This window comes from Crocodylus siamensis, chromosome 2 (genome assembly GCF_052110815.1).
Source record: "Crocodylus siamensis isolate JL-2025a chromosome 2, ASM5211081v1, whole genome shotgun sequence".
Taxonomy (NCBI): Eukaryota; Metazoa; Chordata; order Crocodylia; family Crocodylidae; genus Crocodylus; species Crocodylus siamensis.
This window is the reverse complement of record NC_143396.1, coordinates 216,811,270-216,834,611: the sequence shown is the minus strand read 5'-3', so window position 1 is coordinate 216,834,611 and position 23,342 is coordinate 216,811,270. Positions and strand designations below refer to the sequence as shown.

General features: G+C 43.1%; 2 protein-coding genes across 4 annotated transcripts in view; both read right to left on the bottom strand.

The window, feature by feature from the left end:
• ALKBH3 (alkB homolog 3, alpha-ketoglutarate dependent dioxygenase) overlaps window positions 1–10,792 on the bottom strand; it is a 43,913-nt gene extending 33,121 nt beyond the window's left edge. Inside the window, exons 1-4 of one of the 3 annotated variants that reach the window (XM_090032969.1) lie at window positions 10,727–10,792; window positions 9,421–9,543; window positions 3,980–4,092; window positions 3,067–3,101 (exon numbers count right to left, since the gene is read on the bottom strand). In XM_090032969.1, the coding sequence (XP_089889095.1) occupies window positions 3,067–3,101; window positions 3,980–4,092; window positions 9,421–9,499 (227 nt within the window). In that variant the 5' untranslated portion in view covers window positions 9,500–9,543; window positions 10,727–10,792. Of the gene's footprint in view, window positions 1–3,066; window positions 3,102–3,979; window positions 4,093–9,420; window positions 9,544–10,212; window positions 10,617–10,726 lie in introns of those variants that run through there. The other 2 variants (XM_090032970.1, XM_090032971.1) reach the window with 2 other exon arrangements.
• A 3,778-nt stretch (window positions 10,793–14,570) lies between these two features.
• The window catches only part of HSD17B12 (hydroxysteroid 17-beta dehydrogenase 12), a 135,614-nt gene continuing 126,842 nt past the window's right edge, over window positions 14,571–23,342 (bottom strand). Inside the window, exons 10-11 of the mRNA XM_090032968.1 lie at window positions 17,494–17,643; window positions 14,571–17,255 (exon numbers count right to left, since the gene is read on the bottom strand). Of these exons, the coding sequence (XP_089889094.1) occupies window positions 17,151–17,255; window positions 17,494–17,643 (255 nt within the window). The 3' untranslated portion in view covers window positions 14,571–17,150. The remainder of the gene's footprint in view (window positions 17,256–17,493; window positions 17,644–23,342) is intronic.

Below are 23,342 nucleotides of genomic sequence, written 5' to 3'. Positions count from 1 at the left end.
CACATTGCCTGTGAAATATTCCCTACTGGCCTAATGCTCCACATAAGGCTCATGGGCTCCAGAGACAGTAACAGGGGTCCCATATTTCTTCCAACTACATACAGGTTTCCCTCAATTTATGTGGTACATACATTCCCAGAGAACAGTGCATAAATTGAATTCACATAAAGTGAACCCACTTTACAATGCAACAAATAGGGATAGGTTCCCATGGTGGTGAGGGACGGAGGCTGGGACTAGGGAAGGGGCCGGGGGAGGGCTGCTGCTCCTGGGGCTACACAAGGCAGCAAAGCAGAGGGAACAGAGCGACACTCACCCCAGCCCCAGCTGCAGTGGCCCCAGGAGCGACCGATGTCACCTGCCTGTAGCTACTGGGTTGCACTGTGCCCTGGTAAAGGCAGCTGGTGTTGGCTGCTCCCAGGGCCACTCCAGCATGGAGTGGGGTGAGTGCAGACAAGCAGAGCGCTGGACAAGGGGGTGTGGGACAGGACATGGACGACAGGTGTAGCACAGTGCAGCACAACAGCTGCAGGCAGCTGACGCTGGCCACTCCCAGGGCTGCTGCAGCCAGCTGGGGTGAGTGGGGCCACAGCCCTTTCCCCTCCCCCCACAGACTTACCTGCTTGGGCAAGGGGGCGGGCATTTATGCTGATTGCATAAGAGTGAATTTACCTTGTATGTAATGAATTATAGGCCTAAATATGCTCATCGCATAAGAGCAAATTTGCATATAAAGAACATGCATAAATCAAGGGAAACCTGTACTAGAGTCATATATAGCCTGATTTTGTCTGAAAAAGATCAGAAGGCCGCCACCCTCATTTTAGCTAGCACAGCAAAATAAATACCATGTTAGAGAAAGTGCTCCATGCCGCATATCTGAAAACAATATTTAACTGCCACAGGTGGTATACAGGATAAAATATGCTCCATCAGTTGCCAGGTGCATGGCTGAGAAATACTAGTATTTGCCTTTCAAAGATTTGCTGGAGCTTGTCTCTTGACTGCTACCTTTGTTTCCTACATTTGCTCTGAACCACATGCTGTCTCATCCGCCTAGAACAGACTCTTAGCGCAGCGACACCTACCAGCCCTCCTCCCTGAACCCACCTCCACTGCAAGACATTCCTTCCATTTTTAATTTTGTATCCACATTCTCCAGTAGTGATGTTTTATATTGTATCTGCTAATGCCTTTCCTACTAAGTAAAAGTGATATTCTAGAACACCTGCTATCCAAGAATCAGAATATTTAAAAATAATTAATTAAGCTTCCTTTGAGGTAGATATCATCATCCTCATTTTAGAAAGAAGAGAATGAAGCAAAGAGAACTGAGGACACTTGCCCAAAGCTAAAGAGTGAGTTAACAATAGAACATAGAATAGAATCTAACTCTCTTGACTCCCAGGTCTTTTATTTGTCAACTAGCTCATGCTCTGGTTTTCAAATGTAAACTTTTCAGGACAGGGGCTTTTATGTGTGTTGCACAATTACTGCACAGAGAGGATGGTCTATAAGCCTGCCTATACCATAGTGAAAAAAGAAACGTTGTAGGAAATGAGTGCTGAATGTTGCATTCGGAACATGTTTTAGAGGCCTGACAAAGTAACCCTGTAAGCTCTGTGCAGCACTGCAGCCTGTGAGCTATTAACGCACTTTTTCAAATGCTGTATGTACAAATGTGCTCTGAATACAGCTGTATCCTGGCTTTATGATGTTATTGTCCCTGCTCTGAAATAGAAACTGAGAAGCTTTGATAAACAGACTGAAAATATCTCATTTTACTGCAGCTTCCATAAGTGCCTCTGGTGAAACACTACTTAGTAAATTCCCAAAGCAATGATTTTGCAGCAAACTTGGACAGAAAACTGTCTGCACATTAAGTGGAATTATTTTCCCAACCACACCTAGGAACATAAGGTCACCTGTGTACCCTGGGCTGTGATCTCCAATTCACAAATTCTTATTCTAGTATTGTCCTTAAAGTGCAGAGAAAATACTCTCCAATCAGGAAATTGAAACATTTTGTAAGAAATATGGAACAACTGCCAATATTTTACAAATTGAATCTGAAACTTATTTCTGGGGAACTGAGCATTAAGGATATTTTTTCAGTATAGTCAGACATGAAACAAATCTGTGGAGAACACGGTCAAATACATATAGGTCTAAGTATACCAGGAAACAAATCTGTCTCATATTTTAAGGTGATCAATGTTCCAAAGCAGATAAACACCCAACTTCATTATCAGTCAGCAATATTCACTAACAGTTATAGCAGTTCTTCAGCCCTCATTGTAGATGGTGTTTGACTTGGTACCCCTGATACTTGACTTATATGTAGGGTTACTTGATTTCTGACTGCCATTGCAGCTGCTCTAATATCAAGAAATCTCGGATTTCGACTGGCAATTTCTGGTATAGTTTATACCAGGAATTATTCCTGATAAAATGTTAATCAAAGGAGAGTTGACAATAAACATATGGCAACGTAAATTTATTAAATTTATGACTAGTCATCTCATCCTTATCACCAACATTAACAATCTGACCAATGCATTAATCGGGCTGCTGGTCTAGCTCTCGCTCTGAACGAAAGGCAGAGCATCTGGAGATACCACATCTGAATTGGAATTATAACCTTCCAGTGGAAGTCTCCAAATACACCCAGCTTAAGAGCAGGTATTGCAATGTTGTTCTGTGTCTGTGCTTCAGGCTTGTAACAACAAAAGAACAAAGAGGGTGGAATATAGTTCCGTGTGCAACTTTATCATCAATGTGCATCTCTAAAGGCACCAAGTATAACTTCTCTCACAACTTAACCTCACAAAACCCAGCTATTCTTTCTTCCTGGTTATATGAACATAGTAAAACAAATGTAACTCCCTTTAACTCTACCACACAGAATATCAGTGAGGCTCAAAGCTCAAGAAATTGGATGTCATATTTTGTACCGAAAATTCTACCCACAGTTACAATGAAGAACATCCTTCAACTCTGTCTTACCACAGGCCATTGAAGGAGAATCCACCACAATGAAGATAGTGAAGCCAGTATTATACTCACTCTATCACTCGAGTTTCTGGAGCTTTGCGTTGCATCTGAAAGACAGCAAGAAGACCACTTCTAAATATAAAAAAACCTGACAGGTTAATTCTCAGCTAAGTGGTGATGATGTTGATACCTATGCTTTTAGAACGGCCTGGATCTTACTCCTGCTACCAGTCCCTCAGTACTGAAATACCACTCAGAGTGAATCTGTTTTATCTTCAGCGTTGCACTAAAACAGGGAGAAGGGAATGACTGGGGCCTAGAGCAGAAATCATCAGCCAGCTGTCCTGATAATCAGTGCAGTTTTCCCAGCAAGGCTTGCTTCCTTTCCTCTGTCTCTCATGTAGTCGTCACTTTTTGGAAAACACCCAGCACAGTGTATCATTCTATATATGTAGTCCCATAAACAGCACACTGGTACTGTTATGAGGAAAAACTCCCATGGAATCATAGTGTCTCTGAAGAATTCCCAGTCTGGAACTGATCCACCAAGCTCTAATACTAAGGAGTGCAAGGATACACAAGGAACTCGCTTCCTGCTTCTGTGAGCACCTTACTCTTTGGTCTGCCAAGGGATTAAAGAACAAAGGTTGCAACTTGGATCCTAAGTTTCTCCCTCAAAAGTTCAGCAGCTGCTTTTCCTGCCAATGTAGTGTCCCTAACCAAGGGAGTGAAAAGCAGAATTCAAATCCTTTCTGAGACTTTTGCTTTTGGGTGGGGGGGGGAGAACCAAAATCAAAGTGTTTAGAACCCATGAAGCCTTCAGTAAGCCACAGGTACAATACATCTGCAAAGTCTCAAAAACTTGGGATGAGCTATTTTATTTTTGGCCTACCACCTATAAGCGGAACTACTTCTTAAAGCACAGTCTTTCTTTGGCACATCAATACATCATAAGACGCTACTGAAAACTTATCTAAAAACTTACCTTTGTTGATTCTTTAAATATGTACGGTTTTTCAAGCGGAAGCTGCTCTCTTCTCATCCAGGCCTGCCCAGTGCCCACAGTAACATTGTTCCTGGCTAGAGAAGCCTCTGAAGCTGAAGCAAAGAAAGAAACAAAAACAGGATCAAACCAACTGCAAAGTCAAATAAAGTAGGTAAAATGTTAGGGATAACATCATTGTTCAGTTTTAGGGAGGAGTCAGATTTGTGTTTAATGTTTGTTAAAGGCATCTGGGACCCTGGGACAGGCACTGTTTGCTTTGTTCTTAATTTATAAACTGAATAAAAGTGGTCTTAATACAAACCCTAAATGCAGACATTTTAGATCATAGAAGACTGCTTTATATTTTGCTATATTAAGTTGAAGGCAGTAGATTTACCCATTAAAGACTGCAGCCCACAGTGATGTAAAAAACTTAAGAGGCGTGACTTTAGAGAGTGCCATGCTTCTGTTCAAATGGCATTCATAAAGTATGTGTATTAAATACAGCAGTTCTATAGTAATAAGTCATGCGTGCAATGCTAAGCATATCAAAGTTAGGAAATGAAAGAAATCAAGGGCCTGTGCCATGTTAATTCAGACCCCTCCTGCACCCACATTATGAAACGGACTCGCATACTATCTTTACCCAAAGAGACTCCTGCCTCTCAAAATGTACAATATGGTGCTCAGGGAACAGACTCATGTTCTTTATCTTCCTGGCTCACTGCATGGTCTGATGCCTTGTTTACTAGGCACCATCCAAAGTTTATACTGAATACTAAAGTGTTAACCTTCTTGTGGGCTTTCATACAACATTTGTTACCAAGCATCTAAGTCCTTCACAGACATTAATGAAACCATCTTAGCAACACTACGTGAGGTCAGACGCTATTATCCCAATTTTACAGATGGAGATCTAAAACAGAGAAAGCCCAAAATTAATAAATATGTCCACTAAGTTTTTGATGCTTAGCTTGAGATATGTGGGCTGAATTTTCAAAGTAGTACGTATCGTTATAATACTTTATACATTCAAACTACAACTTCTATTGACTTCACCTGTAGTTGGGTGTGCTCATTAACTTTGCAAATGAGACCTCAGCTTCCCTAAATTAATCACTCATATTACAAACAACACTATGGCAACTTGTGAAAGTTAAAAGGTTTGAGTAACACCACACAGAAACATTGTGGCAGGAATAGGATACAGTTTTCCAGGGCACTTTTCAACAGTCTTAATCATAAAACCCTCTTTCTTCTTCTAGCCTCCTCCCTTATTCACTACACATCTTCCAAATTCTGCAGTGTGTAAGGCAAGGGTCTTATGGACAAAAGCTAATGTACAGTATATAACCCTGATGTAGATTTAATAGATTTCACAGACATTAGGGCTGGAAGGGACCTCGTGTAAGATCATCAAGGCCAGTTCCTTGCCCAAGGGGCAGGAAGTCAGCTAGGGTCAAAGGATCCCAGCAAGATAAGCATCCAAATGTTTCCTGAAAGTGTCCAGAGTAGGTGCTTGCACCACCTCTGGGGGTAGTCTGTTCCAGGCCTTGGGGGCTTGGACAGTAAAGAAATTTTTCCTCATGTCCAGCATAAAGCAGTCTTGCAGGAGTTTGTGACCACTGGACCTTGTCATCCCCTGGGGTATTCTGGTGAACAGGTGTTCCCCCAGATCCTGATGCACACCCCTTAATGTACTTATAGGCTGCCACCATGTCACCCTTGAGCCTGTCCTTCTCCAGGCTGAAGAGTACCATAACTTGCAGCCTGTCTTCATAAGGGCTGTTCTCTTGCCCTCTGATAATGCGTGTGGCTCTCCTCTGGACTTTCAGCTTTTCCATGTCCTTCCTAAATTGTGGAGTCCAGAATTGGATGCAGTACTTCAGCTGCAGCCTCACCAAGGCTGAGTACAGCGGGAGGATGACACCCTGGGTCTTCCTTGAGATGTATTGTTAAAGACATGTAGCTACAAAGCAGTTTCATCTCATACACTAAATGGTGGGGGAGGGGGCAGAGGATCCTTTGGAAAAACAGTGTGTGTTCAAGTAATTAAAGACTGTATCAAATGTATACACATACACAGTGAATTAAAGTTGCCTAGATAATGTAAGTTCTGTCATTTACTAACAGCTGTATGCTTGACTTTGCAGTTGTAATTTTTTTTTTTTGCGTAGTTTGTGCATATGTCATTTCTTAGGCTTAAATAAAAAGAACTGAACTGAAAGCAGCCAGAAATTCAAGCATGTAGAAATGTAAGACTTCTTTTTGTGAAAATTTCATATATTATAAATGCTAAGGAGGGAAAATACCTATTTATAGGCTGTGCAAAATTTTGGCAGCCATTTCATTTTGGAGGTGTTTTGGGCTGTTCTGGTGCCCGAAACAGCGAATCTGAATTGAAATAGAAAGCTCCGAAACAGCTCTGAAATGAATAAGAAGGCTCTGAAACATTTCAGAAATGTTTCTGAGAATTTTGGAGTTTTGGAACTGGGCTTGCAGGGAAATAAAAACTAAGAGGGAGGGGGAAAAAGCAGGAAGAAGGGCTGTTCTGATATTGACATCTAGCTCCTGGTTCAATTCCCTAGCTCTCTGATCGCTTCCCTCAGCTCTTCCCAGGAGGTGCAGGCCCCCGATCTGCACATGGGGTTTCAGCAGGCTGCCACTGCAGGTTGGGACCAGCGGCAGCCAATTGGCGCAACCTGCACTGGGAAGACTGCAGTGCTGCTGCTGGCCCCAGCTTGCAGTGACAGCCTGCTGAAACCCGGTGCACAGATCTGGGGACCCGTGCTCCCCAGGATCAGAGAGCCCTCCCACGAAACCTGGCTCCGCAGGGAGCAGAAATTTGCACCGGGGTCTCCTTGCTGCTGCTCCCTGCCCGTGCAGCCCCATGTAGCCAGGGCAGTGCAGGGCGGGCAGTGGCGATGAGGAGACCCCCAGTGCGGATCTCTGCTCCCTGTGGAGCTGAGGCACGTGGCAGGGACCAGCAGGCTTGCTCACTGCTCTGTGCTGCTTCCCTGCCCTGCAACCTGGCATGACAGGGATTAGAGATCTGTGCAAAGGTCTCCTTGTCTCCATGGACAGCAGCGACCCTCCCCCTCCCCCGGACAAGCTACCCACAGTCCTGTCCTGCTCCTCGCTGGGGCCCTGCAGCCCCAGGGCTGAAGTCCCACTCAGCTGGGTAGGGCTGTGCAAAGCTTTCCTTGCGGCCCGTTCAAAACAGATTCAGAGGTGCTTCAGGCTTAAAAAAAAAATGGGGTTGAAATGAAACAGGACAGTGATCTAAAACACTGAAACGAATCACCATCCTCCAAAACAGCCAAATCCGAAACCGAATTGAAACACAGCTGTTTCGCACAGCCCTACCTATTTACACTAAAGAGTAGTGCTGATACAAAAACAAATGGTTATATACTGGCCACTAATACCTTTTGTCCAGATATTGAAGGGCTTCTTATCATTCAAGTGAGGTTCTAGAACAGCCTTACAAACTCACTCAACTAGTTTTAAGACAGAGCTGGAAGAGTTTCTGATTGTAATTATGTGATGTGGTTGCCTGAAATAGGAGACTAGACCCAGTGAGCTAGGAGGTCCCTTTCAGACTCATGTGCAGATACTGATCCTTTCCATCCATACTGGTTATCAAGCAAGGTTAAAATGTAAAAATCTGACATCCTCAGCACAGTCTACTATGGTTTAAGCCAAAGGAGTAGTAAGCTGTTATCCTTGATGTGATCTGCCTAGATGGGAAACAACTTACACTGACAGCAGCTTACACAAACATAGAACAGAAATACTGAGAATCAGGCATCCTCTGTTCCACTGCTGGCCCTCTGCTCCTTTCTAGCATGAGCTGTCAGGTACATGAGCTAGCAGGTTCAGAGAGCAGTCCAATACAAATTTGGCTCATCCACTATGAAACATAAGATGATTCCAGAAGATTCAACTGTACCATTTTTGATTCTTTGGTGGTTCTACCCACCAGCTCCCGCACACTCTCTTTCAGTTATTCCATCATGAATCTGAGGAACTCTGTTCGGCTGCTTCCCAGTACAGGGTTCTGAGGACTGCCTTGATAATAAAGGTTGGCACGAACATTATCAGCAGTAGTCAGTAAAAGGCTCACTAGGTTTCCTTCTCCTGGGCCAAAGGATACTTTGCTGTTGCTGCAGAATTATCCTTGCTATTATGGAGCTCTATACATTTGAATAAGGAAGATGAACGGAGCCTCGAAGCATACTGAAATGACCAGAGATTTTAGGAGCAAGCCTCACATATGCGAACAGACATCTTCCCCAGGCTTCTAGCTCTGCAAATCTCCTTGACTTTAACGGGGCAGCAAAAAGGACACTTCTCTGACTATAGCACTGTCATGCATCAAATTCCTACATTTCTTCCCAATGTACAGAGGAGCAAGCTCCTCAAACAGATAGGATAGTTTAACATTAGTAAAATTAGCCATTTTCCCTATGCTCTTCCTCAGAAAAGACTGAACTATATTTACGGAAAAGATTTTTTTTAAAGCTGCCTGAAGTTCAAACAAACTTTCACTCTGAAAGATTAAAGGTTGGCAAAGCGATAAGCAAAGGAAAAAACAAAACAAAAAATAAAACACCCAGAACACCCAAAGCATTGGGCTACCTTAACTATAGGTGTTGCTACCTGCTCTACCTCTAATGCATTTTAGTTATGTAAGCATAATTATTTTTTTAAAGGCAGCTCAATTCAGCTTAACTGCAGTATCCAGTTCTCAGGGAAACCACAACTTTGCTCAGTATTCCAGTGGAGATAAGAGAATCACATGATGCATTATCACACTAAATTAGCCCTTGACTTGGGATAAGAATTTAGCACTCTTTTACGGCACTCTTCTACCACTCAACAAACTTGGTATACGCTTGCTCCACAGAACAACTATCTTGCCCTAAATCTTTTGCCTAAATTATTCTTTAATAATAATCCCATGAAAGGACCAGGACTGCTGCATAACAAATGTACCAAGGTAAAAATCAAACACTGCTAACACAATGAAGCTTGATCCAAACCTGTTACACTTATCTCAGTCACCTCAGATGCCCATATATAAACTGGGTAACCATCAGCGACATACACTGTATACACACAGCGCCTTCTTGCCAAGTGCTTCACAGTGGTTTGCATCCACTGACTCAGCCTAAGACACAGGACTCAGTATTCATTTTAACATGTGAAGAAATACAATCCAGAGAAGGAATAGCTACAGGGAGAATTAATTGCAGAACCAGAAAAAGAAACCAGCTGTTTTGATTTATAGTCCCTGCTTCAGCAAACAGGTAACACCCCTTCTCATAAATGTACAAAGAGAATGGCACTATAAGACGAGGAACACATTAAATCAGCCTAAAACACAGGAGAAGAGTTCAATGTAGCCAGAAGCAAAATAAAGAGTGCTCAGATCTTACTTGCATGGGAGGCTGCTCTGCTCTTCACAGGACCTGCCCATCCGCCCTGTACTCTGGCTCTCCGTCTTTTATCATCCATGATTTTCACTCTTCAGTCTCTTGGACTAGTCCAAGTCTTACCTGCTATGTTAAACACAAGAAACAAGTTGGTTGGGCAATTTCAATCCAAGTGGTAAAGTGGCAGTGGTACATGGAAACACTTGCATGCGATGGGTGTGCACCGCACGTGAAGGGTGGATCAGTACCATCCCCTCCATCCCTAAGGGAACAGGTGGGTGCCATACCAGGATTCAGGGCTCAACTGAACCACATCTGTCCCTGCAAAGCCTTGTTCCAGTTCCTTAGACCACTCCACCCTGCTCCTCTTCACTCGATCCTTCCCTTATGGCCCTCCCTAGGGCGTGCTTTCTGACCCAGCCACCTCTGCAGGGACAAAACCAGCAGGCCCCACCCTGCAAGAGGAAGGAAAGGTCTGACAAATGACACAGGTTGTGGCTCCCTGAAAAGCTCATGCCTAATTTGGCGAGTCTGCAAACAGACCACGAGGCTAGGAACCGATGCTGCATGTGTCTCAGGACAAGCTGGGCCCACATTTGTCTTATAAGAAAACATCCCAGGATTGGTGTGTGCACACACCTCCCTTTCCATTAGGCTTGAGCGCACAGCACACGCCAACTGCAGATGCTTCCTTAGCCCGATGAAGGGTATTTATTCCCAAAAGCTTGCTACGAATTGGTCTAACTATTTGAGTTGGTTTAATAAAAGATATCAGATTTGCCCAAAGAGCCTTGCCTGACTATGTCCTTAGACCAACAGGGCTACATCCTCCACCCCGGGCCGCTTTTCCAGCAGGACTCAACAAGGCAACCCCAGGACATCCATTCAGATGCCTTTTGAGATGTCCCAGGATAAACAGGCTGAAGAGAGATGCCCAGCTTGTTTCAGATGTGAAGGCTTTGGCTCGCAGCAAGCCTCAGGCCTGGCAGACCGACGCGCCGATCCTCCCACACGAAGGACCTGCGAAGTAGCCCGGCCACCTGCCCTTCAAGCCTCCTGCGTTCACAGCCTGTCCCGCACTTGCTCGGTGCAAGCGAGATCTCAGACTAACCAGCCCCGGATTAACCCGCTCCTCTGCTGCTGGGGCCGGCAGCGAGAAGGTGTTCCCCAATCCCAATCGATCCGCCGCGGGACACTGCTGTCTCCCGGGACGCCTGTTCCCAGCCCGGGCCCGCCCCAACCCCAACCCCAACCCCCGAGAGTGCCCGAGCAGGAGAGGCTCCACAGGGCCCCGCGCCGGCTGCCCCACCTCTGCCCCCCTGGCCGCCGCCGCTGCCCCGCTCCGCCGAATCCGCCCCGCATCCGCCACTTCCTGTCCCGCCGCCCCCCGCCCCCCCGGGAACTGCGGCCCCGCGCAAAGGTTCCGGGTGGCTGAAGAAGGAGGAACCCGCTCGGCTCAGCCGCCGCCGGGGGCAGCGATCTCGGCCAGGGCACCGACACGCGCACGGGTGTCCCCCACACACATCCAGCACCCCCCTCAGACTCCCCCCGACACCCACACCCCAGACTCCCCCCGACGCACATCCAGCCCACGAACACACGCAGCGTACACACACATCCAGCACACACGTATGCACGCACACACCCCACTCTCCCCCCCCACATGCGGCGCACACACCCAGCACCTGTGCACACACATGCACTAGACTCCCCGCCGCAAACCACTCTCCCTCACCCCACACACACACCAGACAGCAGTCTCCCCCGCCCATGCAGCGTACATACATGCAGCACATGCACACACAAGCAGACTCCCCCCCACATACACCTCTCCCCCACCACACACATCCAGCACGTGCACGCACACGTGCACACCACTCTCCCCCACACACATGCAGCACACACACATATCCAGCACATGTGCGCACACATGCATCAGACTCCCCCACGCACGCCACTCTCCACCCCACCCAACACACACACATCCAGCACACACACACACAGACTCCCCTTCCCACACACCAGGCTCTCCCCCCACACACACGCAGTGCACACACACATCCAGCACATGCACACATGCATGCAACAGACTCCCCACCCCCCCGGATTCCCCATGCACACACCCACCAGACTCTCCCCCCCTACACACGTGCGCGCAGCTCACACACGCATCCAACAGACACCCCCCTTCTTTCTGGGGATCTAACACCCACCCCACTCCCTCGGGGCTCTGGCTTGCAGCAGCAGCCTGTTGCATCCAGACCTGGGCCTTGAGCAGAGGGTCCCCTGTGCTCTGGGGACAAAGTGCTGTGTTGTGGATGCCCCAGGTCCTCCTTGGAAAATCTTTAGCCAAGAAGCCCTCCCCACCCAATCGCAGGGCTGTGCCCAGTCTCACCATGCAGGCTGCTGGCTTTTGCTTCCAGGAAGGATGTGCAGTGGCTGGCTGGACTCCGCACTTGTAGACCAGTGTGGTGAAAGGCAGGGGGGAAGAGGAGAGGGACAGGGTTAGAGGCAGGAAGCAGCTGTCCTCCAAGCCAGCAACAGGTAAAGAACTGAAGAAGAGTGCATGGAGTTTCATGTGAGGGCATGGAAAAGGCTAGTCCAACCTGCATGTATGCACAATGAAGTGCTGGGTTTGGGTGTCCTCAGGAACAAACATTTGAAAAATTACTTTCACTAGGGGGCTGTGTTGACTTCCTAAGGATCTGGCAGACAGAAGGACTGAGTAGGCAACTGAAGCATCAATTCCTTGTTCTGAAGGGTAAAAAGGCATCTTCCATGCCAGGCACAAGCACTTTAAATTTCTGGATATGGGATTTGCTTTAGAAGAGTCAGTCAGGCTCAGGCTTTCCTTCTCTAAGTCTGTCAGTTAACATAGATACTAAGTCTTGGTACTAAACAGTAGTAGACATACTGGTCTTGTCTACACATTCATTAATGTGCCATAATTACAGGGCATTTAGTTTAGTGCCTGTAATCACAGGGACTAACTTAAAGCGCCGTAATTGGTGCTACTATACATCAGTGCAGGCACACTTTTTAAGTGACACTAATGCACAGTAGACTAATTTTGTGCATTAACATTTTTTGTGCCACATTAATGTGCAGCAGAAATACTCTACTGTGTCATTAGCATCTCGTGTAGATGTGCGCGTTGTGTAAATTTAACCACCCCTGCACAGATTTCTGCAGTTGACTACTTTACTGGTGATGCCATGCAGAGGTGAAAATAGGAAGTCAACAGTAGCAGGTTACACAAATGAATTAGTAACCATGTGTGTTTGGTTCAATGCAAGTAAGTAAACTCAAATGTAGGCACATAAGATTAGCTACCTATCAGCAAGTTGTTCAGGTAGGGCAACATTTCCCAACCAGTGTGCCATCAGAAATGAACTGGTGTGTTTCAGAATTTTGCCATGGCAATGAGCTACAATAGGTATGAGGATGGGGAATGCCTTAACGGGTGTGCCATAGAAAATTTTTGTTAACATACATGTGCCTTGGGCTGGAAAAGGTTGGGAAACACTGAGGCAGGAGTTTCCAGTTGCTGAAGCATTCACAGAAGATTGTAAAGGGGTTTTTTGGCAGAGGAAAAGTACAGGAAGATGAGCAGATTACATTGATTATGCTATGTTTAATCCATTTTACCTTGAGTACATCTACATATATTGCATGTTAGACTTAGGAAAGAAATCACTTACAAATTGTTCTCAGCTGACGGGAAACGTAGGGCCTGACGTCAGACCAGCACAGCTAACTACCTCTCCCAACTGATAGGATAACGAAGAAGTGGATGAGTGGCCAGCAGAATCCCCACGTTCATTTTTACCTCAAGCTTACCTAGTCAGGTTCAACTACTGCAGGAGACTGCTTCCTTCAGGTTCTCATGCCAAGAAAAATCTGATCTTTAAACTTTTTGGATTCAGTGTTTGGGGAATGTACCCACTTGCTGGGGCCATGTTTCCTCCAATTAACATACATACACAGAAGTGATGCAAGATTATGATGTCCTTCAGTGTAGATGCAAGTAGTGCTTTGTACTAACGTTTCCCTCTTTCTAACCTTGATGTTTTAATTGCCAAACAACTCCAAAAAACTAAAAATCCATCGTTTATCTGCCCAAAATCTGATGATTTTCAGTACAAAATCCTTTGTTGCTTTGCTGAGAAAGGTATCCAACCTTCCAACTTCTGTATTATTTGATGAGGCACAAGGACCCACTAGTCCTGGGTTCTTCAGCCTTTGGAAACATTTAAGGACAGTTTAATACACGTTTTAGGAATTCAACAAGCATCTTAGTATTTCAGATTTCCAACCAACTTGCTTTCAGGAAACAGCACAACCCTGCTCAAGCTCCTAGCCTCAGGGCCTAAGATGCCATTTCTCTCTGTTAAGAATACTACCTGTAGGCTTCTGCAGTAAATCAGCTAGATAGAACTACTATCACTCCTAAATTAAGATAGTGTGACAAGTGTTAGTTTGCATTGATTATATAATATAGGATGGCTGGGAGACAGCAAACTTAGACTCATTTTGGTAAATGTTATTAACCCCCTGCTCACATTGCACAGGCAAGGAGCCTGTCATTTTGTAGATGATTCTCTCTCCAAGCTCACATACACACATCAGCTACTGAAATGCACTACCTTTTCAACAGCAAATGCAACAGTTTGAGACAGGAAGTGATGACGACAACTATGTGACTGGGGCAGAGGATAAGGAGTGTTGAGAATCTGAACACAACTAATCCTGGGTTGTAATTCTGTGCTAAATGTTGATGAGTATGTGAGTGCTCTACAAAAGAAAAACAGAGCAAATTGTTTGAATTAAAGAACTTTCTTCAAATTATTAATCTACAGCATAGTTGTTACTTCATTCCCACCATTAAGTAATTCCTTCCTCAAAGCACATGATTTTCCTTTAAATGATTTTTTTTATATGTAAACTGACAAAACAATATTAATGATCCAAGGAAGATCAGGGCAGCCAGGAAGCCACGAGTCATTGAGGAGGTTTTTTATGCGAGAGAGCAGAGGAAAAAGTACAATAACTTTCAAGAGAAATGTTATGTTGCACTGAACTGTAAACTATATATGCCAATCATCTGAATAATAAAGGAATAAAATGCATTAAAAAAAGGAAAGAGTTAAAAATTCTGGGCAAATAAGTTTTTTATTTTAATTATTCCAATTTTACACCTGTGTTAGAAAAAGGACATACACAGACTGGTTAAGTCAAATACCCCCCCATAACTTTGCCAAAGAAAACCAAGGAACAGTGTTTTTATGCAGTTTAATTCCACTCACATTCAATCACCCCCATTCCAGAAAATAAGGAAACTATAGGATAGGATCCTCACCTCATATCTTATCAGCACCATTGCATCGGTATTCGTATATTTTCAATGTACAGAATCGTTAGCCTCATCATGTTTCAAGGCAACATATTTCAACTTTAAACCAGGGCTTGAAATTACTCTCCAAGGGCAGTAAAACAGCTCTAATCAGTGTCTCTATCACTGCTAAAAATGGTGAAATCATCGCCAATGTAAATTTTCTTTCTTTAATAGTACATTTACTTCTGGTAAAGTGTGCTTGATGTCAGCAAATACTTTTTTTTTTTTTAAATACAAAGAACAGTTAAATATATAGGCAGGGACAGTGGAGGTTTCTCTTTCACTCCCTGAACAATATTCCTCCACTAACAGGATAAGAGCTTTTCAATCTCAGTGGACCAGTCAGTTCTGGCCTAAAACCATCAAACAAAGTTACGGCTTTTGTACTGTGGATGCCACTAAAATGAATTTTGATGGCCTACGTGGAATACATCCCATGCCTTGCAATTTTTTTTTTAAACTATGAAACCCATAACCCATAACCCTTACGTAATATTTTAGTAGCATAAAAATAACCTGTAAAAAAAACATTGACTGCTTCAGCCTAGAAATAAATCTTTAGGACACTTTAAATGTAGAAAAATAATAGATCAAAGAAACATCTACTGTATTTACTTTCTTAATCCGTCATACTGATGTGATGGTCACATCCTTGAACGTTGCCTCAAAATTAAAAAAAAATACAGATATTCTCCGTGCCATGGCCACACCGTAATTTCTAAAGCAACAGAAACACATTCAAAAGAGATTTCCCTTGATTGGCATGATTTGGAATGTCCCATCTGGGAAAGCCATACCACACTCTGCATTAATTTTGGCTCGCATTCAGTTTAGTCTGTAAGATCATGAAGGATGGGCAATTTCGGAGGGACATTCAAATTTGAAATTACAACTTTTGTTTACCTTCAGTGTGTCCTCAGTTTCCTGCTAACTGCACCTCAGTTTTTGGTGGCAACATTTCAGAAAAAAGCACAGCTATTATGCAAGTGAATATTGTCTATTATCTTAATTTATGTAATTGTTAGGACTTGCTGATAGATATTTAGCCCCATTTCACCTGGTCCACAGCAAGACACTGATGCATGTGCCAGAAAGAATTTAACCACCACCCCAACAAAATGTAATTTCAAGCTTTCATTTAAAGTACCAACAGCCTTTACAAGACAACCAGCAAGCAGCCGGTACCTGGTAGCATTTATCTACATTGTGTTTGCAACCTTCTACAAGTAACAGCGGGCACCAAACTTTTAACAAGATCATTACAAATCGTGTGTGTGTGTGTGTGTGTGTGTGTCGCGCGCACACACCTCTCAACAGCAATGTTTATACACACACACTGAAAAGTTAACATTAATAGTCAAAAATATAAACAATTGCAGTCGTTAGCATGTTAGAATATGTAAGAGCAAACCACTCATTTTGCATTTTGGCCCATTTTCCTCCATTTTATAAATCAGATCATAGCAGATCCTTCAATTTAAATTCTATACTAACACTCAAGTGTTGACACATTAATACATTTCAGTACTGCAGATGAAGACAGTGGATTTAAAGCCAACATACTAAAGTATATGGTCCCTCTTAACTGAGCCAATTTAAAAAATGGACAGACTAACACAGAAACTTTTTATTGGAGACATAGGAGCCACACAAGTACAACCCAAGAAAGTTAAAAACTCCTTCCCCAGGAATTCTAGTGTGCATTCAACTCATTAAATGAAATATGCGGGAAACATCAGACTGGCTACACAGACTCTTAGGGAGAGTTCTGAATCTGAACTGAGTATTAGTTACATCAGTGAACAGAGGTTTTGTCTAGGTTTTTTGTTTTTAAGTAAAGCTTACATCACAGTAGTATAGCTGAAAGACAGACTTCTGCAATTCTTCTTTCCACCCATGCATATCTAATTTAGAAAACAGGTGGGCTTCAAGTAACTGACTTGTCCTGGAGTGAAAAACTTAAAAGTGAATGCCAATCGACATCATTATTTTATTATTAAGTACCAGCCATTTGACACTAACCATTTAAGTGACCAGGTAGTACTTTTTCCCTCTATGACCAGGCTTCTGACACAATTCTCCATTCACTAGTGTAAGTACATTACATGAAGCTAGTTACTATATCTATTTAATATTCAATAGTTGCACATGATTAACAAATCAAGCATAGTCAAAGCCAGAAATCATCTTCCACCCCAATCCCAGTCAAAGATTATGCTTGGTCCTGTGAGAAAATATGATCTACACTAGAAGATTTTAAATACAATTAAATTTATTTGGTGTAATACGTGGGTATTGAGCCAGAAGGTACCACAGCATCTGATCCTGTTACAACAACTTAGTTTGCTTTCATTTTCTTCAAGAAACGAGCCCGCAATTTCTTGTTTTGGCTCATCATTAAGTTTACAGCAGTTGAGGTAGGGAGAAGAGTCATGAACCAGCCCTAAGAAATGGAGAGAAAAAACTCAATCTGTTATACCTGCACGAAGATCCATCAACATTGTTCCTGCCATAGAGTCAATTATCATAAAAAAGAGGACCAAGAGATCTGGGAAATCAGGTACCAATTTTGAAAGTAATGCAATTCACCATTCCTTTTTTGCTTCCTGGTCCCAAAATGCATGCAGAACATAGACAGACTGCACACAGGAAATGTCCTCACCCTTTCAAGATTAACTTACCATTATAGCATGGGGCAGATACCCATTGGTCCGTGACTGCAGGCCTACTGTGCCAAGAGCAGCTTTTACATACGTCTCAGGACTGGGTTTATCAAAGGTTGGTTTGCGGATTTTGGCCATTTTTGTAGCCACAAAAAATGGTAAAACACTCTGTAAGCAAGAAAAAGACCACAGTAAACAAAGTCTATTTTCAGAAAGGCTTTGTGTGTACATATTTATTCACTATAGCAAGAAACACATTTTGTATTGTACATTAGGTTACATGTGCTACTTGTACTAGATTCTAAACATGACCTTAAATTAAGTTTAAAGAAAATATATCAGATCAAATACTGGCAGGATTACAATCTAGAACAGGGATTAACAACTTATGGCCTGTGGGCAGGATCCAGCCCATGAAACCACATAGGCTTTGCCTCCATCCACATCTGCACCAGCACTAAGCAGCAAGCAGATGTGCTGGAGTCAGGCAATTTCCAGCTGTGCCCTTGATGCCATTGCTGCTTCTGTGTGCCCCCTACCTTCTCCCTGGCTGCAGCGTGAGTGCTGTTTCCAGCCAACAGGAACCTGTGCTGGACCAGGCAGACAGAAGCTGCTGCTGCTTTTCCCTCCCCCAACCTCTCAGCTCTGGCACAAAAAAGTGGCAGCAGTATGGATGCAGCTTCCAGGTGCCTGGTCCTGGTGCAGCTTCTTTACCAGGTGGAAGCTGTGCCTACATTCCAGCCAGGGGGCTGAGAGAAGCACCACAGCATGGACATAGCTCCCAGCTGCCTGGCACTGGCCCAAGTGCAGGGAAAGCCCCCAGGGCCTAGCATGTCATGGAAGCCATCCAGCCCATGTCAGACCAGAACTGCATTGTTCTAGCCCATGACTTGAAAATGTTGTTGGCTGTTGACTAGAATGTTAAAAATGCAAATTGTAGCGCTGAGAGAATTAAAGCAGATGGCCATAAAACCCAGACCTAGGACATAACATCTCACAAAATAAGCACTTGTCACCTCTTGAACACATTACTTCCTGGTATAGTCCAAATGCTGGAGTGGTGATACTGGTGGGTCAGCAGACAGAACTGCAAACAAGCCAATACTGGCATGACACTAGGAAATATGATGATGCCCAAGCCCTTGTGGAGGATGGCAATAGCATTCTTGTACATGTGCTCAAAATTCCATTAGTGAGAGCAGAACTAGTTCTAGTGTCATCACCAAATTCCTATTTTGCAAATATAATTCTGTCTTTCCCAAATTCCCTGTGGCTTTAGTTGCAGAAAGCAGTCCATTTCCTACTCAAAAGTACTGTTGGCTGCTATGTATCATCACACCATGCAATGAATGCACTTAAGTTACAGATCATGCCTCCACTATATTCTTCTCCCCTTTGTCAAGGAACTGCAGGGGGGCGGGGGTAAGGAAGGAAGGAGTGAAAGGACCCCATTGGGAAGTGGGGCTAAAGTAGGTTGGGTAGGTGAGTTTGTGTGCTCTTTAAATTCCAATGACAAGCTTCCCTGCAAATCTGTTTATACTTTGAAAGCTCTACTTGCAAATAAAGGGGTTAAACAAGGACTTGGCACACAAATCTTCAAATACGGATTAAAAAAATCTTAAGTAAAAGTGACTTGACTTTTGGAAGTGGAAATATCTACAGGTCTCTAAGGCTGCAAGTTCTGAGTCAGGTATTTGAGCAACTTTAGGGGTCTAATTTTTAGGCAGCCAAGTTCAAATGTCTTGGATTTAATATTTGTTCTTTTAACCATTTGCCTGTCACTTGGGGCCTTTTAAACATTGCTGTAGCTTGATGCCTATTTGAATATTCTTTGTTCACCCAGAAATTCTTCCAATATCCCTTTTCCATCTAAAAACTGTAAATATTGATAGATGAAACTGAAGACAAGCTATTTGAAACAAAAATTAACAAGTGCTACTTAACACAGACATGACAAATAGCTCTTTGAGCCCCCTGCTGAAAATTTTGAGCAAAATATTCTCCGCTAACCATACACAAATCACAAGTATTTGAAATAGATATGATTTTACAAGGGACCAAAAATGATTTTTATAAACAGAAAACAAGTCTCAAATCTGACCTCTCCTCATTTTCCTGTAACAGAACACAAAACACAAACTGCCCTACCTAACTGCACCACTTGATGGTGCCAAAGCATAATCTTTGGTTTACACAGAGGCACTGGATTTAGAAGAGGAATGAGTGTTAGCGTTACTATTACAGAGAGAATACTACAGCCACTAATGCACGAACTTCAAAGCAGTTAAAATTATATGATTGTACAACACCATTTTATCCCCTACTTTCTCTCTCAAAAAAAGAGAAGGGCATATTTGATTTAATAACTATTAGCTTTACCATCTTCCAAATGCATGATTTTTTGTTTGGCCTAATGCTCCAATATACTTTCTAAAAGCTGTTAATTTTTCCAAATGTTTATTGCATGCAGAACCCCCACCTCAAACTATCAGAGAATCGTGTCTAATTAAACTGCAATCAAGAGATTAAAAGGTGGTAAGCAAAGCAAAGCTGTGAACAAAGCCCACTGAGTCCGAGTACAAAAGTGGCATTGCCCAGACTAGGAAAGTCTGCACAGAGACTGATTACAAGCAAGTCATTGAAAGACCTAAACGTTTCAAGGCTCTGTTTCATGCTCCAGCCTGAAGACCACAATTCTTTATAAGGGAGAAGACAAGTTTCAGCAAAGTTTTTTATGCAGATGATTCTCAAGAAGGTGCTGCCTTAAGTGGAACGGTGGCACCAGAACATCTGAAGAAATGAGCTGTCTCAGGCTACTATTAAAACTAACAACAGCTACAACAAAAACCACCTTATTAATGTACCCAAAGTGAAAACTGATAAAAGAAGCAATGATGGAACAAAATTTCACATATTCCTTGAAACAAGGCAAATATGTGAAATAAATCTGGTACTATGCCACTGCACTAGCGACTGTCGTAGAGACATTCTAAAGACCTAAATACAGCAAGACTTTTCCTACCTCTGATTTAGGTTCATTAATAATTATTAGGCAAAAAGAGTCAGGGATACCTCATATAGAAAACTGTTTTCCATCTAGCACTCTGAAGCAGAAAATAAGAACAGAATGAAAGGGAAAGAAATCCACTGAGTCCTTCAAACTACATAGCCCATAAAGAGCAATGTTTTGGCAGAACAGAGCACCTCAGTATCCCCATTAACAGGAGGTCTTTCAAGGTAATCTTGACAGCAATCCTCAGATTCTTCCCCATTCTTTTCAAGCTTAGCTACTATTTTCTGCTCTAGATTTTCCTTCCTTTCTCCATACATGAACAGGGACACTTGACTCTGAAGCTGTGTTTCTCTACTTTTTTTTGAAGGGTGGAAATGGCTTATGCAGCTGGAGAGGAGGTGTCTCTGCATTACAATAAAACCATACTGATCAAAACTAACTTCCAAAGGAAGGTGTTTCCACTCAGGTAGAATGGATATAACTTAAACAGAGCGTCAGATGTAGAATTTTAACAAGCTGTCCTGTGTTTCTGCTTTTCACACAGTATTTTCTATGGTCACTGGAATGGTGTAAACTGGAATATGCCATTTCACATACCACCTCAATTGGAAATGCGAAGTCTATTTGCCTACTGGCTGTAGAGATGAACCTCATTTTAGATGAAGAGGATGAAGCCTTCTTAAAGGGCATGGAGAGGATATGTAAATTAGTCTTTTTTACAGAGATACCCCTGTAATATTTTTTAAAAGTCTATACAAGCTGAGGTGATAATGTGCCCATGTAGTTAAATAAAATTAGCATAAGAGATTCTGACCATAAACTGTAAGGCTGGTGGCTATCTTACCTTCAGGCCAATGCAACTCCAATTGGCTATTCATTTAAAGCTGTAGGGACCAAGAGTGATGCTATCAGCAACATGAGATTCTGCAGCCAGCATGACAGAAAGAGTAGGAAGCCAGGTTGCCATGATTTACTATCCCAGTGGGCTGAGATATCAGGATCTACACATGCTGGTAGGTAGCATGACAAAAGGCAAGCTTATATTATATGAACAGAATGTATATACCATATTTACTCGAAAACAAGTTGAGGAATTATCCCTCAGTTGGCATGAGGAACAAAGCCACCTTATCTTATAATTACATACAAGGGAATCATACTGAATACACTGTCTATCACTAAACTGCTGCCAAAAGCAGTATGTGTTCAAAAATGGAAACCAACTATGAAGTTGATTAAATGTAGACTGAAAACACATGACCCACATGGGGCAAATATACTGATGGGAACCTACCACAAGGACAGGTTAGTGCAACCCATCTGAATAAGACATACATTAGTGCTCATTAAGTGCAATCCCCATCAAGTGCAAGACTATTTCAAGCCATAGCGAGCCACAACACTGCATACAATTAACCCAAAATCCTATCATGCCCTCTCAACCTGGCACATATGATTATAGTAGCCCTGCCCTCTATGACGCTAAGCCAGACCAGGCTGCCCTGTGCCTCACTTGATCATAAATTTTTGGAGCATCCCAGGACTTGACAAGAACACCCAGTTACAGCCAAAAGTAGAGGGAGGTATCTGGAACATATACACATACTGACCAGTGCTGAGCTGTGGGGTTACCATGGAGGGTAGGGTAATAATTACATGTGCCAGGCTGACAGACGATGTGACAGGGATTCACGGTGAATTGTGTGCAATGTCATGGCTCACTGTGGCTTGACTCTGGTGAGGCCCAACCCAGTGAACTACGTGGTAAACCACGAGCCTTTTAGCTTTGGACTAATACCATGTAGAGTTTATACTAGGTATAAGTAGGTGCCAAAGTGCTGCTCAAAATTGTATGTACGTACACTTAAAACTTGCAGCAGCTTCAAAAAAAGGCAACATGCAACAATTCTAGATGAACTAAATCTATGGGTACTATAAGCAAATTGCTACAGCCATGTTTAATTTCAAGGTTATTGTTTTTAAATTTGCTCCTCACTTCCAAATGCTAAGGGAGAGCATGGTTTGACAGTAGAGAGGAAGAAGGACCTACCAGGGGAAAAAGTCTGGGGGAACCAGAAAGCAAAGGGCTACCTGAACCCCTCCCTCCCAGATTCATTTTCTTGCTGTAGCAGTGGGAGGAGGACAAGTTTAAGGCAAACCCCCAATAATTAGATTCTATATCTGAAAGAAATATTTAAAAATATTAACTTTCCATATATGGAATCTAATTATTAGGGGGGGGGTCATCTTAAAATCAGGGGCAACTTATTTGAGGAAAGCTGAAAATTTCTGTATACTGTATTATCTAAATCTAGTGATGGAAAGTTTTATGAACTGCACTTCTAGGCCTGCCTGGTATTGACAGCATGAACCTCATAAGGTATGGGCAGACAAGATCATTATCAAATGATACTGGCAGAACCTGTTCTGATGCAACTGTTTCATGTGCACACTCCTAAACGTGACCACAAGCATACCAAAAGTGCTGCAACAAACTATGAATAAAACAGGGATTAAGTTGCATCAGAACAGCAGATATAACTCTTCCTCCCCTTTTCAGGCAATTAGAAGTCAGCCCTGTCCATAACCATACACTGGCTGCATTTTCCTCAAGAGTCAATTAGTTTTTCTCTGAGGTTTGCACACCAGGATTTTGGACCTTGTCAACCATCATTGTCTTGTCTTCATTAGACTTCTCATCTGTGTTATCACTAGTGAAACTGAACCAGTGCTAGCAACAGAAGGAAATTTTAATAAAATGTTTTGTGTAGGTTCAAACAAGGAAGCCATTGGAGGGACACTACAGGTATGGAACTACATACCTGTTGGTTTCCCTTCCTCCAGCGCTCTCTAC